Here is a 20,080-nt window from a genome sequence, read left to right as displayed (position 1 = left end):
ATGGTGAAGAAGAAAGGGACTGATCTAGAATAAAGGAGGAGGAAGAGGTCACATTTTGGTTGATCAAGGGCGAATGAGACAACAACAACGACAAGCATGCCGGTAAGCTCACAGTCACAAGCTACAGGCTGAAAAACGAAGAGGAAGCCTAAGTTACTTACACAGTTTTACAAACGATAAGATAGGGAGATTGATGCAGAATGGAGGAGAGCAATATTAGCCCATTTATGCTTTTCCACAGTGAAGATTCCAGCATTCATGGAGTCACTGATGACCAGTAGAATGACAGAGATAATGGCGAAGGATAGAAGTCTAGGCGAGGGTTTGAAGCTTCTAGAAAATCCTCAAGCTCTCTCTCCACTGGCCAGCACGTACAGGTTTGATGAAGAGAAAAAAGAAAGAAGAGTAATATATCAGATTAGGAGAAGGATATTTTGGTAATTTCATAGAGTCAAAAATTGGAAAATAATTCTCCTTTTTGGCCTCTATCAGGTTCAAACTTGGGACTAATGAGTGCATTATATGCACACTTCCACTACACTAGCTTCCCTTCTTATCCAAATTATCCTAAAATTAATATAACTACAATTATAATACAATACTATATATTAACTTTTTAATTGAATTTTTTTGCTTAAAATTCTTGAGTTATTACACAAGATGTCTTTCTTTGAGCATTCTTATACTAGAAATCCTTTATAGATTAGCATAAAACACTCCTCTATTGATTTTCTGTTGTATTAATAATGTGCCTTATATGTCGTAGATTTACCTATATATAATTTTCTCATGGCCAATCTAATCTCAATTAACCTAGTATAAGACTCAAATTGCTTTTCTCATGTGCACAGTGTCTACAATTATGAAGTCCACATAATGATATTATAAGGGACATGTCTTAGACACTAGCATAAGTGTGGCATATATCAAGTAATTAGTCTTCTTTTTGCCCAAATATCGCTCTGATAAGAAATAATTGCTTTCCTAGCATATCACCTTCAAATCACATCTATCATGATTATAGGATATATGCTAAAGTCATGGGTACTATAACTTACCTCCATGATATTATCAAAGTCAAACAACATCAATGAAATGATTATTTCACCTTAGGACTTACACAATAATGAAGTACGAATTTATTCACTTGCTTCCCAGTAATGATTCCTAAGCACATGTGGTATTAATCACTTGCTATGGTGTTACTCTTATCTCATATGACCATATATCATTTTTCTTTTATCATTAATGCTGTATAGACTTAAGTTTAGACACACACAATATCTAACCTAAATTCTTCTACTCATCTCGCATGACATCAAACTTGAAGGATTTATTATTTGGCTATAAGTGTCATAGATGTAGGAATCCATGATTTAATCTATATATATATATATATATATAAATTTGATCTCAACATGCTCCTTATTTTATGTTGAGGCGATATATAGTTTGTGTTTTTGCTCTACCATATCAGCACTCTTACTGCCTTACTAGTGAACACATATGTCTTAACCTTGTTCATTCCTCTTGAGCGTCAAATGTAGTTGCTCATGTAAGGAAGCCAACCTTCTTTACCTATATGACATACTAAACATTGTATACTTTCACATATACATGTATAGCCATGATGATATAATTTTAACCAAAATGCTACTTATGTATGCTATCTCATTTCCTACACATGCTAAGAGACTTGATACATTTTATGTACAGTTCCTTAGCTATAAGCTTTATAAGGAGATTTGTTATCACACAATATGCAAGAACCAGTTGTATAAATACAACTACACGTGCTGTAATATCTGCCATAAGAAACTTTGATCTACCTAATTGCTTTATTGCTTCTTCATGCTATGATATACACAAGCACTATTGTAAGACGGACTTTTAACAATGATTTTTTTATTTATGTTGGTTATTAGGGGGAAGTAAAAAAAGGGTGAATTCAAAAGTCAACTTTCTACATCATTCTTGTCATGATTTTGAGAAATTGTGGTGTATTCTAGTTGATGTTGTGTGTTATTTTATTTTTATGTTAAACTAAATGTTGATGATAGAGTTAATGTTGGAAGTTGATTAAATTATTAGATAATTATTGTGAATTAAATTTTGATACACTCAAGATGTCTGTGAAAATGTTTGAAAGAAAGATTTGGTTAAAATAAGGTTTCTTAATCTTTATATTAAGGTTTGGAAGAATTATGGATGCCACTTGGAAAGCTATATGTGTAATTATATCTATAAGTAATAAGTTTGAAATATTGATTGGAATCTTGGAGTACCTAAAGTAGATATTATTAAATTAAATATTAGTTTAGGTGTGTCATTAAGCATTAAGAAGGCATAAATGAATGGGAAGGTTTTCTCTTGCTCTTATTAGGTTATGGTTAATTTACTAATTTGATAAGGAAATTGTTGGCTATGTATGTTTTAATGTGATGTTATTTGTGTTGAACCCTAGTTTTGATAACTATAAAATAAGAAAGTTTATGTTTGATAGGTTTAATAATTAAAAAATAATGGCTTGTAGGAAATTGGTTATCTTTGATTTAAGTTTCTATATCTCGTATCTTATTCCTGATTCCCAAATATATGTCTTATTCCTAAATAGCCAAGTAACAGGTGAGCTTTCCCTAAACCCATTCATATTGTGTTTTTCTCTAAAGATTAAGTATAAACTTGATCTTACTCCTTAAGAACCTCTTGCATTGCTTGAAAGGTGTCTCATGTGAACTTAGAATCAAATATCCTAAATCTGAGAGCCTTTGTCATTTTTCTATATAATGGTCCTTATTCTAGAATAGCCTCTTTATTTCGAAATATCTTATTCCTGAGTGAACTTCTTTATTTCCAAGTATCAACTCTCTTGTCTAGTTAGAAATAGCTTGTTTTGGAATAGCTATATTTATTCAGGAATAATGCTTTGTTCTTTATAGCTTATTCGTGTTGTGTCTTTTTAAAGTCACTTATTCAAGAAGAAGTTATTCAGGAATAGACTATTTGAGAATAGCACTTCTTATTCCCAAATGATGATTTTCAATCAATGCTTACATAACTATTCTAATATAAAAATCTTACTTTAAAATATGTCTAGTCTTTCTTACACACCTGCTTCTATTTTTTTTTCAAAATATGCCTAATGCGTTGTGCTCTGTTCCACACGAGTAAAATAGGGGTTAATTGAAGCTCTCATAGTTCATTCTCCTTTCCTCTTCTGAGAGTAATACATATTCTCTGATTTATCTAGAATCATTCTAAATGTTTCTAGGTTTATCTAAACTCATCTCAATTTTATTCAAAAAATATTTATTCCCAAATAGCTTTGTTCTTTCAAAAAAGCCTCATATCGATTCTAGGTAGTTGAATAAGGCTACAGTGAAGAACAAGTACCCACTACCTCACTTCGATGATCTCTTAAATCATTTAGCTGGTGCCACAATTTTCTCCAAGATTGATTTACATTCTAGGTACCACCAGCTAAGGGTTAGTGAGAATGATGTGGTAAAGACGGCTTTTAAGACTCGATATGGCCATTACGAGTGCTTGGTTATGCCATTCGGGTTAACTAATGGCGCCTGCAGTTTTCATAGACTATATGAACCGCATCTTTTGGCCTTTCTTGGATTAGTTTGTGGTGGTTTTTATTGATGATATACTAATCTACTCTAAAGATGAGGAGTAGTATGCTAGATACTTGAGGATTATCCTAAGATTTTTGCGAGATCATAAGCTATATGCCAAGCTCAGTAAGTGTGAGGTTTGGATGAGAGAGATTAGATTTTTAGGACATATCACGTCGACAAATGGTATTATGGTTGATTGCATAAGGTTAAAGTAGCAACGGGAGAGACCAAAATTGATTATAGAGATCCATAGTTTCCTGGGGTTAGCAAGTTACTATTGGTATTTTATCAAGGGTTTCTCTCAAATTTTGATGCCTTTGGCTAAGCTCACGAGGAAGGATAGGCCGTTTATTTGGGATTATAGGTACAAGATAGCTTTTCTTAAGTGGAAAGAAGGTTAGTAATTCTAGATCCTCAAAAGCTTATGATGTGCACACTGATGCCTCTCATAATGGTCTTGGTTATGTTCTAATATAAGATGAGAGGGCAGTGCCATATGCATCTCAACAGCTTGGGCCGCATGAGGAGAATTATCCGATACATGATTTTGAGTTGCTGTGCTATTATCTTATAGAACAGAGTTTAGGGTCATGAGTGACCATAAAAGTCTCAAGTACTTGGTGGATCAAAAAGAGCTAAACATGAGATAGAGATGTTGTATGGAGTTTCTCAAGTATTATAATTTTGAATTTAAGTATCATTCAAGAAAAGCAAAATGTTGGTAGCAAATGCTCTTAGTCGCAAGACCTTACATGTGGCTTATTTAATGGTTTAGGAGCATAGATTGATGGAGTCTTTACTTGAGACTTATCTGGGTATGACTGAGTTTTCCTTAAATGGTCTTAAGACTACAGTTATTTCTAATGAATTTTAGAAAAAGATACGAGATGCTCAGCTTCAATTTTGTTAAAAATAAGTCAAGACATCGAGAATAGTGAGATAATGGATTATTAGTTTAGTGATTATGGGTATGTGATTTTCAAAGATAGGGTGTGTGTTCCCAACAATAAGTCTATTTAGAGGCAATTGTTAGATAAGGCACATCATAGTAGCTACACCATTCATCCCAGTACTATTAAGATGTATCATGACATGCAGCATCAATGTGGTGGCTAGGTATGGAAAAGAATGTCATAAAGTATGTTAGTAAGTGTTTGACCTGTCAGAAGGTCAAGGTAGAGCACCGAAGGCCATCAGGGTTGTTACAGCCTCTGGAGATTCCCAAATAAAAATAGGATAATATTTTAATGGATTTGTATCTAGTCTGTCGAGAACCCAAGCTAGTTTTGACTCTATCTAGGCGACTGTAGATCATTTGACTAAGTCAGCACACTTCTTACCGGTCAAGACCACCTATACAGTTGATAAGTATGCTAAGATCTACATTAAGGAGATTATACGATTACACAGGGTACGAAGGGATATTGTTTCAGACCTTGATCCTTGGTTTACATCAAATTTGTGGCAGGCTATGCAAAGGGCTATAGGCACAGATCTAAAGTTCAGTACATCCTATCATTCATAGATGGATGGATAGATTGAGCAGACGATCTAGACATTAGAAGATATGTTGAGATTGTGTGCCTTAGAGCTTTAGGGTAGCTAGGATAAGCATTTACCTCTAGCAGAGTTGCTTATAATAATAGTTATCATGCCAATATTCAGATGGCTCCTTATGAAGCACTGTATGGAAGACAGTGCAGATCAGCTCTCTGTTGGTATGAGTTGAGTGAGAGGACACTGATGGGACCAGATGTGGTAGATGAGAACACAGAGAAAATTAAATTGATCTAATAAAAGCTTTTTATGGCGTAGAGTAGATTAAAAAAAGTTATGCAGATAATCATTGTAAGAACCTGTCTTTTAAGGTTGGGGATCATGTGTTTCTTAAGGTTTCCTTGTTAACATGCCTTGGACGCTCAATTTGGGCTAAGAAGTTATCTCCTCAATATATGGGTCCTTTTGAGGTTTTGAAGAAGGTAGGGCTAGTAGCTCATCAATTGGCATTGCTGCCTTAGTTAGCGGGTCTACCTAATGAGTTTCATGTGTCACAGTTGAAGAAGTGCTAGCCAGACCCGTCGCATGGGAGATAAGAGATAGGATAAATACTGAAAAAGAAGTTAACTAAATAAAGAATGATGAAGAGAGAGAAACAATAACATTAAAATGAACAGGGGAGAAAGTAACAAAAAAAAATATCATCTCATAAGTTAAGTTGTGGGCAACAAATTTTCATTAGAGATTTCAACAATAATTTTCAACATATCTTCACTCAAGTTATTGAAATTGTATTATAAAAATTTGTCAAAAGAGATATTTCAAAAAGTATTTTAGATTCTTTAAATATCTATAATTGTCTTTGTTCTAAGCTAATTAATTTGGTTTGCTAGATATAATCCTTCAAGGATGATGTAGATGAATATAGGTCTACTCTATAGTGGAAGACTACTGTGGAAAAGTAATTTTGATAATACATCCAGTTCTCAAATAAAAAAGATTTGTTTTTATTGTCTCTACTACATTCGCATTATATTTGTTTTGAACTCTTGGAATATTGCAATCGAATTGATATGATTTCATAAAGCTTTTCGTATTTCATTCTACTATTATATCTTATTTTTATTCTTTTTATGACACCTGTACCTATTCAGCGTTAGAGAATTGTGAGAGCTTCTAACTACAAACTCATTTTAATGTAGAATATAAGTGAAATTGAATCATCTTTCTTCAACAGTTCTTCAATAGAAATTGATAGCAACAAACAATTTATGGCTAATGCACTCCTCCCTTAATTTTATGCTTTCGAGGAAATTTTGTGTACAGGTATGTAGTTGTGTGATTGCATTTTTCGATGACACACTCATGTTATGGTAGGGGCACAATTTTGCTTTTCATCTTTTCGTTCATTTTGTATGTTCATATATATATATATATATATATTTACAGCACACACTCATGCAATGGTGGGCGCACAATTTTTTAAAAGAAAAAAAAATCTTGAAATAGAGAATCTAAATATTGAATCAATTTGTGAAAAACATTCAATGCAACTAAGTAACTAGATATCTTTAAAAGATTATATATTTGAAAAGATTTATAGTATATGTGTGATAAGCTTATAAGAAAGATTAATTTTGGTTATTTGTTTTTCTCTATAACAATCTAATCTTAATTTGGTAAATTTTGAAAAAAAAAAAATTATCCCTAATATAAGTCAAAATTAGAGTGATTAATTTTTTTCAATTTATTATAGTTTGAATTTTTATATAACAATTTAATATGGTTAATATTAATTGCAAATAAGGACAAAATTTAAAAAAAAACTTACATATTTTAAACATTTTTAAGGTTATAGCTACCATAGTTTAATGAGCGCCAAGATGATTAACGTTTTCTTATATTAAAAACTGAATGAAATATAAATTAAGTGGTGATAGATCATAGATGTCATACGTGAATGCCATGTTCATGAATGACGACTTTGTTTTCTCAAGGGCCGGCCTACCATTAATTTTTAGCCGACTATGCTTGACAACTGATGAATATAATACCGTGATAATTAATGTGGTTTTCAATTGTTAATATGAGACATTAATGGTCACACTTTTTACATATCACTTTGGGAGAATTGCACTGCGGGCCCCCAGAATAATTACATGTGCATTAAATGCTTAATAGAATTTGAAATAATTTTGCAGGTCCAAAGATCTCTCTTACAATTAGTTTTTTTCTGTTAAAAGACAGAATTTCTCCTTTGTGAAATAAATGAACCTTTTGTTGATAATAAATGAACTTTAATTTTTATTTACCAATGTTCTGTTATAAATTTACTTGGAGAACTTGCAAATTTTTTGAACAAGTGTAAATCACATAAATTATATGAAACGAACAGACATTTTATTGTAAATAAATGAGTTTTGAATGTCATTTATGGAGTTTTTGTTGTAAATTTCATTTGGACACTAATTTATAAATTTTCTCTCCTTCAATAACTATAAAACAAGTAGACTATGTGAAATAGACTTTGAATATTATTTATGAATTTTTTATTGTCAATATTATCTGAATAACTTATAAATTTTCTCTCCTTTTGTAGGTGTAAACCATATAAACTATGTGAAATAAATAGATAATTTGTTAATAAATAGACTTTAAATGATGTTGTATATTTCATGAAGGGATAATTTCATCTTTTCACGGAAAAACTTAATCGCAAGGGGGGGCCTTTAGGCGTGCAAAATTATTTCAAATTTTACTGGGCCTTTAATATAACTATCTTGGTTTTGGGGCTTGTAGTACAATTATTCTGATCATTTGATCATTTTTATGAGAGAATGTGTATGGCCCGATATTTTCTTTTTTATTACTCCTATCATGTTATTGATTTAGTCTTAAATATAAATAGTTAATTTTCTTATTGACATCAAGAAAAAATAGTAACACGTCTCATTAAGATGTCTAAAAATTCATTTTTTTTATGTTCTTATTTATAGGCCAAAAGAGAAATATTGTTAAATCTTATTTACGCGTCATGCCTTTAAAAATTTATCACAAGTTTTTACTTTTAACCCTAAATGTTGATAAAAGAAAGTATGTTATTAAAATATATATATTTAATAGCTTAGGAAAAAAGTTAAAAACTCATTAAATTTTTAAACAAAGTTAATGAACTTGAATAGTTTTCTTGACTCTAATAAAAAATGTTGAAAGTGATTTATTTGTGGGAGGAACAAGAACAATATGGGAAAAAAAAAAAAAACATACACATTACACAAATACCATTTACGATCTGATATAATTGAGTGGTACAACCATTAAAAGAATTCCTAGTTGACTATTTTACGTACAAACCATTAAAGCAAGTTCAGCAGATCCTCTTCTCCAGACCATTGAATGCTACTACACTGCAAAAAAATTTCAGGGTGACACATCACGGTAAAATTTATATCTATATCTTTGCATTAATTGCATCTCCAAACGGTCTTTGGCAAATCACAAGATAAGTGATGCACGAATGATTGTTCAAGACAAATAATATGGCTTATTTCCTATGATAATTCACAAACCCACACCCACAATGCGAGTACTATATGTGCTTTATTTTTAGAGTTATTCATATCTGAAGGTGTATATGTTTATTGATATCCTCTGTGTGTGATAATATGTCAATGCCAGTATACCAATCGGGTTGCTGAGGCTTTTTTTTTTCAGAGAATAATTTTGATCCAACTTTTGTAAATTAAAATTTATAAAAAAATTTCTTGTTTTATAAAAAGTAAATAAATTCAAAAGTATTTTTTAGGCCATGAGGTCTAGGAATCTGATTGATTTCCATGTGAGGAGAAAAGCTCTGCAGGAATATCAATAAAATTTATTTCTCCAAAAATATTTCTCAAATGAGAAAAGAAATCACCTTTTACAAATTAAAAAATGAAAATCCAAAAAATTATTTTATCTCAGAGTAACTTTATTTTTAATTGATAAAATGTTTTTTAATTTGGCCCGAAAGGGGCATTGTTTGTTCATGTGGCGGGTCAAAGATCAACACCACTGTGCCCTTCAAGTCTGCGTGGCCTTTGATATAGAAAGCGATGTGACAAATAATATGAATATTTAATATATATATATATATATATAGAGTAAATTGGCCCAATGATCATGAAAAATATAGTTCTCATAAATTATGGATAAGATTTTTAAATATTTTGAAATAAGGCCCATTTAAAAAATTAATTAAAAGTGATTTCCCTTTTTTATCCACAAAATAAATATTTTGATCTATGAATATATCTCCTATAACTAATTAAATAATTTTAACTTTTAACTAAATCAACTCCCTACATACATGTTCACCATATCACTACAAAAACATTGACTTTTGGCTGAAAAGTTGCCGCTGATAGTTTTCAGCGGTGACAAAAAGTTGCCACAATGTCGCCGTGAGAGCTCTTATCATTGATTTTATTTGCGATGACAATAAAAGTAGTCACTGAACGTTGAAAATTGGCAACGACAAATGTTGCTGTAAAAAAAATCATTGCCACTGAAAGTTGAGAATTTATCGCCTTATAAACTACACATCAATAATGACTATTTGGTTGTTGCTGAATGTTAAGTATAAGCGACGATGCAGAAACTAACAATTGTCGCTGCTGAAAAGTAATGCTAGTTTACCTACCCATATAGTGCCATATCACCCTCCATGTGGTGCATGTCACCCTCCACATGTTGCCTTGACCTCACACCACGTGTCATCGTGTTATGAATTTATATTTTCATTTTACAAGTTATCTTCTCCAAGGTTTGAACCCCATGACCTCCTCCTTTTATGTCCTACCATTTTGCCACTGAGTTAGAATGAACCTACAGTCTATTATTGCATAATTAAATATATATATTATTAAACTATACAAACATATATATATATATATATATATATGTAGGTATATATATCTTAAATATTAAATATTATAAAAATATCATTACTATCATTAAGTACTTCAATATATTTCTTTTAATTTATTAAAATTTCAAATTATATTATTTATTTTGTTTAAACTAAAATATAAATATAATTGATACAATATCATTTGTATTATTTATTTTAATTTTTTTACTTCTTGAGGTTATTATATTATTTATTTTAATATTCAATTTTATAATTATAATATAAAAATATCTAAGAATAAATAGTAAAAATATAGATGATTATACATTAGTTCATAATTATTTATTTTTTCTAGCTATTTTTATTTAAAATTTTAATTTTAATTAAAAATAACTCTTAAGAAATGTAATTGGCTTGTTTTTACATTACATTTTACTTTTTTAATTAGTTTTCATTTTTAAATGATAAATTTATAAGAAAATTATACACTATATTATCTAATTTTCTTTATATTTATGTTGCAAGATAGTATCAAACAAAAAAAAAATCATATAGTATCACATGCATAGATATATTCATATATTGTAAAAGTTGAATGTAGAATTTCAGAATATCTTATTTTTCTTCTTTTATCTTTCTCTTTCCTATCATTAGCCATCAAATGGAAACATCTAAACTGGCATCAAACTTTAAAGTTACTGGTATTAAATATAGAATTTAAATTGAAAAATTAGATTAGATGAAATATCATTTTATGAATGAATAAATTTAACTATCACATGTATAATTATTATAAACAACTAGTGTTATTATTTAAAATTTCAATTTAATTATGAAACATTTAAAAATAGAGACTCATTACCATATTATATGCATTCCAAATTAGATATCAAACATTAAGTTTTTGAATGAATTTATCACTTCATATAGGGGTATGCATTAGTCAATTCAGTTAGGTTTGATGTTAATTGACCAAAATCAATTAACCAAACTAGCCTAAATAGTTGGATTGAATCAAACCAAACATTACTTGATAATAAAAATTGACATAAAATAATATGGTTTGGCTTAATTCTTTACTCTAGCTCATTAGCATTAAATAATACCTTAACATTATCTTAAAATAATTTCATTATTTTAAAGTTACAATTTCACCATAAAATAGATTAAATTAAAACTCATTATGTTATTTTATATATTCATTACAAAATTACAATGATACAACAAAATTAATGTCTTAAAATGTTAAATATTATATTAAATAAAAAATAAAAAAAATATAATAATAATACAAAATCAAACTTTTAGTGACGACATTCAAAGTCGTCACTGACACTTAAACCTCCGGCAACGACTTGCACTTGTCACCGCTGAAAGTCTGACAATCAGCAGTGACTATATATTGTGGCCGCAAAAAGTCATCCATTCAATGGTGAGTTTGAATGTTGCCATAGAAAGTCAAATTTTTAGCAGTGACTTTTATTGTCCCCATACATTGTTTATTTTCAGTAGCGACTTTTTAGAATCACTACAGAAAGTCATTTTTTTTGTAGTATATCTCTCCCCCTTTCACAATAATTCTTTCCCTTTCTTGGTGGGCAGAGTTATTAAGGTGATATTTATAGATTGCTTTCTTGTTGTCCTAACAAGTGCACTTTTTTGCAAGAGACATCTCAGCATGAATAGTTCAATTTTGCACCTCTACAAACGAGTCTCACTGCTAGGCTTCCTTGCACAAAGATGAATATAAACCTAGAACTTTTACTGTAGAGAGGGGCATTTGATGTTATATGATAAGCTAAGATGTTTAGAATTTTTTATGGACCGTGTTTGATATGTTAAGGGCCAATGATTATGTTTTTTTTTTTGTATTTTTGATCCATGATAATATATCATTGATAAACCATATAAGTGAAAAATTATCAACATTATTTAATCTTGTAGATATGGGGTGTTTAATCTCGCCATTTCTTATAATGAAAAATGAGATTTATTAGTTTAGGTATTTGATTCTCTATGATAAGTTAAGATGTCCAGAATTTTTTACGGACTGCATTTAATCTTTTTTTGGAAAAATGGTTATGTTTTTTTTTGTTTATAATCTCAATGATAAACCATAGCACTGTAAACTTATGAACACCATTTAATCTTATAGGTATGGGGATAATTAATCTAGTCACTTCCTTTTTTATAACAAAAAATGGTCAAACGAAGATCTGTTCTGTCTTCAAATATTTAGAAGAAAGTTTTTGTCCAAAAAAAATATTTGAAAGAAGGCCATATTACCTTCAAAGAGGGTAGGTTTTTTCATATAAAGCTCAACTAAGTATTAAAATGGCCATAATGCAAAATATAACAAATGTTAGGCTATTTATTAAGTTTGGTTATATAAAATTGGCTATATATGCATAAAATTGGCTATATTTAAAAAAATTTTAAAAAATAATTTCAACATTATCACAAAAACTACTTCCCTATGTTCCAAAATATTCTCTCCCTTGATCTCAACAATAACTTCTCAACTAATTCACAATTTTAAATTTTAATTTTAATAATCTTAAAAAATGTCAACTATCATAACTTCCTCAATTTATCATATTAATATAATTGCTTTTATAATTTTATCAACCACCCCTTAATTCCGATTAGCTTAAATAGTTTAAATTTTAAATTTATAGAATTTATATTTAAATGTGAAAATTTTGAATCTTGAATAACTTCCCTATCCTTTTTGTTCTCTAATATCATAAATCTTTTATTTCGGATTTCAAAATTTGTGATATGTCATGCTTTAAAATTATTTATGTTTAAATCATATTAATTAATTAGTATAATAGATTTTCTCATTCTAATAAGTACTGCTTAATTATTATTAATTTAAATATTTTAAGTTTTAAATTTATAAAATTTAGATGTAAATGCAAAATTTTTGAATGTGGAATAATTTTCATGTCTCATGTTCTCTATTATCTAATATCATATTCTCTTTGTTTTTAGAATTCAAAATTTGTGATATATTATATTTTCCAATTATTTATGTTTAAATTAATTAATTAATTAGTATAATAGACTTTGTTTATCCAATAACTTCCTCTTAACCTAACTTCCCCTTAATTGGCTTCCCCATGTTGATTTCAATATCTTATTTTAACTTCCCTACACCCGAAATTCTCTCCATTATCCTTTTTTTCCGAATTTGTATTTCTAAATTCATATTCTCCAAAGCAGTTGCCACTGATATTGTTTATTGCACGCACTATATCTGCCGATGTCATAATGTGCTTCAAATAAATTCCAAGTTAACTATGGTCATATTAGTGGGTGCATCATCTTCTTCTCTTTCAGACCAATCAAGCCTTACTTTTCATCAAGTTCCTATATACTGTTTATCACTGCAAATTGTGAAAGGTGTGGTTCTGATGACCTGTGTCCTTCTCTTTTTCTCTTTTAAAAGAAGAATTCAATTTTCTTTCTAGCAACCTTCTACTCATATTGTTCAAATTCATCTTTAAATATAGTATCTACCCCAATTCAACAAGCTCGTGATGCAATCATAACTTCACATATTTCAAAATTTAATCACCTTTCAACGTTTATCGTGTCCTTTCTTCCAGATTCAAAGTTCAATTCTGCATCATTGATGCACCTAGATACACTACAACTATTTTTTATCGTGAAATCTCTTGTTTTATGAAGTGTAATATTGCTAAGACATGGGGTAATTGTAGGGTTCATAGTGTTTTTATCTTTATTGAAGGATGGTATTCAAACTCCTCTAGAATTGAAGTTTAGGATTCACGCTTTTCCCCATGAAGATTATTTATATTATTGATTAGTTGTCATTAATTTCTGAATTCATCATTAATCCCTGTTGTTTTAAACATTCAAGTTTTGGCCATGAAAATAACTATAGGATCAGTAATGCAACTAATACAATGTGAAGTTAATAAGATATCATGGTTTCACACAATATTATAAATAATACTTATTTTCTAATATTTTTAACTTTAGTGACAATTTTATTTTAAAATATCATTATTTAATGTGCTTTCTTCAACAATGATGTGATAATAATTGATAGGGGAATATTTTCATAAAAAATGATTTACTACTCAAAATGCTTTTATTTAATGTGATGACTTATTTTAAATGATTTAATATGAATATACTTTTTCATAATTTATATATATACATATATAATGTAATGATTTATTTTAAATGATTTGCTATGATTTGTTGATAAAAATATTAACTACTTATACATGTAATTAGCTGCTTCTATTTTATAAATATTTTGTTGATTCATCTAACACCTGTGTAGAGCATAGGGTACATACTAGTTTGTATAACAAAAGTAGAAGAAGGCACACTATGGAGTATTAATTACGTGTTTCTTTTACTAACTTTTATTAAACTCATTAACTATGGGAGAAAATGTAATGCAAATTTAAAAATTTTTCATTTAAATAGGGGTAAAATTGAAAGTTTATTCTATTTTTAGTTAAAGTTAACATTTTAACTATCGATCTCCTTGGTTTTGGTGAGGTAGTTAAATGTGTCTTATAATAGGGACCAGATGAAATATCCATCAATTAAAACCATGTGTGCATCAGTACAATTTGACTTGATTTAGATTGTCGAAGTATGAAATGGGTCCCAATTCCTCGATGCTCAAGACTTGCAATTTCGATAAATCTAACATGCTAAACATGGAAGAACCTTCTTCCTTTGTTTTCCTTTTCTTACTTCACTGCCTCATGGCCTCCTTACCTTGGACTGATACAAACATCACCACCAACAAATATGCACTTCTTACCCTTAAATTATCTATCACTTTAGATGCATAAAATTTCTTAGCTAATTGGCCTATCTATCTTCTCCATGCATTTTAGTTGGTGTCACTTGCAATACTCATCATGGAAGGGTTCATTCCTTCAATCTTGGCGGCTGGATCTTTAAGGCACCATACCTTCACAACTAGGAAATCTCTTGATTCATTGTTGATCTTGATCTCAGCAACAACAACTTGAATGGTCAAATACTAGTAGAGTTAGCTCGATTATATCAACTAAGACTATCCAACTTGAGTTACAATGACTTTCATTGACAAGTTCCAACATGGATAGGAGATTTATCTATGCTTGAGCACTTAAATATTCAATATAATAGTTTTGATGGATCTATTCCACTATCTCTATTTAATCTAACAAGGTAGGAGACATTAGATTGGAATTCTAATTTAATTAAAGTAACCATTCCTATGAAGGTAGGAAGATTTGAGCACTTGAAAATTTTACAACTTTCAAGAAACAAATTTTTAGGAATCATTCCTCAAACAATTTCCAACTTGTCTTCACTTGTGTTATTACATTTGTCTTATAACAATTTGTTAGGTATGTTTAGGATTATTTTTAATTTATTTATTTGTCTTTGCTATAAACTAGTATATTATGTTAGCAGGATACTATCATGAAGGAATCTAGGTTTGCCATGATTTTTTTTTGTATTTTTGTACATTTCTTCTTATGTTTTGCCAACATGTTTTTTCTGATCTTTTTGCTAAAAGAACAAAAAACAATTCCTCATCCAATTTTTGAAAAAGTTAATGAAGTCACACCATGTGAAAAAATAATACTGTTATAATGATGGTCCAAACAGATCTAAAATTAGTGATTAAAAATATGGTTTTTTTTTTTCGTTAAAAACTTTTTGAAGGGTCTTTCTTGTAAAATAAAATAGAAAAGAATAAGTCTTACAAGGCACAAATTTGGAATATTTAATTTTGATTTTGATAATCTAAATTATATTTTTTATTAATTTTTATTTTCGTGACCTCATGACTACTATAAGGGTGTTAGAGTTAGTGTGTGTGACATGTTATCAACAAAATAATCATGGTTACATGCAAAACATGTTTGCTAATTTGAGGTGTTGTTCTGATTTGATAATTGAATTTTATAACAAATGATGAAAATTCAAATGAAGAATAATTGTGTTTTATTGTTATACTTTGTATGGAAAGTATAATTTGTTCAAGCTTGCTAGGCTAAGTAGAAGTAATTAGCTTAGCCTATACATCGGTCATAACTCAAATTTTGGGTCATGACATACTTCCCATAAATTCACAAGAAACTTTTTAAAATTTTACAAGTGATTCTCCTTTAATTCACAAGTGAAATTTTTTAAATTTACAGCTAACTTATCTTTAATTCATGAGTGACCTCCTATTGGTTATTTCAATAACTAGAAATATTTTAATTGCAAATAAAGAACACGGTCGTTTGCTAACATTTCAATGTTTTGATGTTTTCAATTGTTATTAATGGCTTTACAAGGTCACTAATTGTTATTTTTTCAATCTAATACCACTGAATCTCTCTCTCTCTCTCTCTCACATATTTATAACTATTTTTTAAATATGCATAACTATTTTTTATTTATCTTTCACTTATTATTATTATTATTATTATTATTATTATTATTATTATTATTATTATTTCTATGTAATATCTTATTATATGTAAATAAAAAATGGCATATATATATATATATATAGATATAATTATTCAATTATCACGGTTGAACCATTGAACCTTGAATCAATATCTTAACTAGTTCAATGGCCGGTCTAGTTTTTAAGATGTTGCATTTTTTATACACTTGTTTCTATTCTCAAGTTTTTTTTTTTGTTATCTATATATTTTCAAAACAAGTAAAAGGCGAAGAATTATTTGCTTATATAGGGGCTGATGAATGAATTTTCCACCCCTACTTCCCTTTGTGTTTGTTACTTTATCTTCATAAAATGAGTACTTTATACATGTTTTGGATCATTCGGATTCAACATGCAATTTTGGGAAATTTTGCATACAAATGTCAAAATTTTTGGCCTGAAATTGTAATTTTCAAAAATATGTTCTAAATTTTTCAAAATTGAATGGCTTAAAGTATTGTAGTTTTAATTTCTATTTGCCTAAGCTGAGTTTGTTTTAAGTTCATTCTTCATAATTAAAAAAATAGTTCACACATTACAACAACACAGTACACTTGAAGTGGTTAGTTTAATTTAGTTAAGTTCTAGGTTGTCTTTGACTTAAGTCTTTGAAGTGTCTCAAGATGTGAACTAACGAATAGGAACTCCCAGGTACTTTTCTAATTTCTTGTCTTCCACCTTATGCCACCTCGTTCATATTAATTCTTGTCACATTAAATAATTCCTAAATTCTGAAGATTATATTATCACTTGAATAAATTGTGCACAATGCATTTCAATGGCGCTACTCTTTGTTTTAGGTCACGGAAGAGCTTAAATATATAAGCTGTACGAAATCCACCCATTGAACCCAAAGAAGAGTGGTCCAAAGGCTAAATTAACGTGCTCAAATGACATATGACGCAATTCCAAATTTCCACTTCCCTTTCAAATTATTTTATTAATCCTTTGCCAGCTCACTGAATCATTTTCCTTTCTTTTCTAATGTGCCCAGCACCTATTTCAAAATTCTAGCTGCACGTTTCAGGTTTCAATTGCAATTTTAATTAGTATTCTTCCATTAGAAAATTTATTGGAGTCACTATTCAAAAATTCACAAGTAACTATATGCGAATTCACAAATGGTTTTCCTTAAATTCACGAGTGACAGTGTATATATTTATGAAACTGTCAATTCATTAACAATTGACCTTTCATATATTTACAAGTGAGTTTCCTTAAATTCACAACTCACTTTTCTTAAATTCATGAGTGACCTCCTATTGATTATTTCAATAATTAGAAATATTTTAATTGCAAAATAAAAACCATGATCCTTTGCTGGCATTTCAATATTTTGAAGTCTTCAATTGTTATTAATGGCATTATAAGGCCCCTAATTATCATTTTCCCCATCGTAATGCCATTGAATCACACACACACACACACACACACATTCAAATATTATTGAGTCTAACTGGAGCATCTCGTTTTTACACCTTTTGGAATCCAAGAGACTTTTTCTACACGCTTGTTTCTATTTTCAGCTTTTTTTTTGTTATTTATATTTTGAAAACCAGTAAAAAGGTGGAGAATTATTCATTTTCACATAATGGCTTATGAATGAATTTGGGAGAATCACATTCAAGGATCTGACAAGAAACTTATTCACAATCAAGGACTAATATGAAATGGATTGTTATTAAAATAAAAATGTGGACATGTTTTTTTCTGAAATGGAATTTATTATTAATCCTTGTCTATCAATAAATTTCTTATCAGGTCCCTGAATGTAATTCTCCCAATTTCTTACCTACTTTCCACCCACATTTTCATCTGTTTTTGCCACTTAATCTTCATGAAATGACTATTTTATACACTTTTTGGGTCATTTGGGCTCAACTTGCAATTTTGAAAAATTTTTATGTAAAAAGTGAAAATATCAAAAGTTTTGGGCTGAATTGTAATTTCAAAAATACTGTCAAAAAATTCCAAAGTTTAATGTATGAAGGAATTTTAATTCTGTTTTCCCAAGATGAATTTATTTTAAGTTCATTCTTCATAATTAAGGACTAATTCACACATCACAACAACATAGTACACTTGAACTAGCTATGATTAGTTTGATTAAATTCTAGGTTGTCTTTCACTTTAGTCTTTGAAGTGTCGTAGGTTGTGAACTAACTAATTGGAACTCCTAGGTACTTTTCTATGCTATTGTCTTCCACCTCATTCATATTAATTCTTGCCACATTAAATAATTCCTAAATGGTGAGATTGAATAATATCACTGGAATCAATTGTGCACAATGTATTTTAATAGTGCTAGTATTTGTTTTAGGTCATGGAAGAGCTTATATATATGCTGCATGAAATCTATCAATTGAAGCCAAAGAAGAATGATCCTAAGGTTAAATTTACATGCTCAAATCTGATTCCAAGCAAGGGGCATAAGAGACAATATAATTCCCAATTTCATTTTCCCTTTCAATTATTTCATGAGTATTCTTCCCTTAAGGATACTAGGTAATTTTACACCTTCACCTTTTTTTTTTTTTTACTGAATAATGACTCAAATTGATTTACATTTTGTGCTCATTTTCTGATATCCATGATGTATAAGATTGGCTAATTCACTTTTATTTCTCCCCTCCAAGACATTTGAACCTTTTTTTTTTTTGCCAACTATTTTCAAAAAATTAAGGAAATAAGTTAAAATCAACATAAATTGGTTAAAATTATTTAAATGTTAAAGCCAAAAAAGTACCTTCGATCCTATAATTTTATATAAGGTTTCAATTTAGTTTCTTAATTTTATGAAGTATTTCTTAGTCTTTGATGATATATTCTTTTTTTCATATTTATTAGTCATTTTATTTCTTTCATGAGAGCATTATATACAAAAAGATCATCGAATTTGTGGTATGGTTTTTGTTGAAAGTAAAACAACACATAGATGTAGACAAGTTAGAATTAGTTTCTTTTAATGTGCGGTGATTATGAAAGGAAAGACGTAATAAAGCAATAAAATCAAAATTGAAAGAGAACTATTGGGCTTTTGCTCCTTCTTTCTTAAAAAAAAAAATTGAAAGAGAGCCAATTACAATCATTGCATAGCCTTTTTTGTTTTGTTTTGTTTTGTTTGTTTGTTTTTGTTTTTTTTTTTTTTGCGCTACAGAACTTTTGCATAACTTTTGGTTCCTCCATCCACGTATCCTAATAACTCCTTCAATATCAGCCCATATCTCCCAAGCCCAATAATATTTGCCTCACATTTCCAGTCCATATTGCCTTAGCCCATTCTTTTTCCATTAGCATCACACTACAACAATTGTATTTTCAACTGAATTTAAAATATAGAAATCTAATTCTGTATCAATTCTATAACGCTTCTTCTATTTTCATCCTGTTGAGCCTTCTTCCTCCTCATTGAGCCCTTTTCTCTCATTTTAGGTTGAGATGCCTTGGTGTTAATTGTTTATATTTATTTTTATTTTATACTAATTATTTAATACTTATATGTTGGGATAGAATAGATAACCTCCAAAAACATTATAAATTATAACTTCCAATCTTATGAACTAAATTATTTTT

The 20,080-nt window shown here is 29.2% G+C and overlaps 1 protein-coding gene across 1 annotated transcript in view; it reads left to right on the top strand.

Annotated features, from left to right (window-relative positions):
* The first annotated feature begins 258 nt into the window (after window positions 1–258).
* LOC129286432 (receptor-like protein 35) overlaps window positions 259–20,080 on the top strand; it is a 34,345-nt gene continuing 14,523 nt past the window's right edge. The window contains exon 1 of the mRNA XM_054922393.1: window positions 259–377. Within this exon, the coding sequence (XP_054778368.1) occupies window positions 259–377 (119 nt within the window). The remainder of the gene's footprint in view (window positions 378–20,080) is intronic.

Source organism: Prosopis cineraria, unplaced genomic scaffold (assembly GCF_029017545.1).
Source record: "Prosopis cineraria cultivar Desert tree isolate PC_DT_omini unplaced genomic scaffold, ASM2901754v1 PC11, whole genome shotgun sequence".
Classification (NCBI taxonomy): Eukaryota; Viridiplantae; Streptophyta; class Magnoliopsida; order Fabales; family Fabaceae; genus Prosopis; species Prosopis cineraria.
This window is presented reverse-complemented; position numbering and strand designations above follow the sequence as displayed.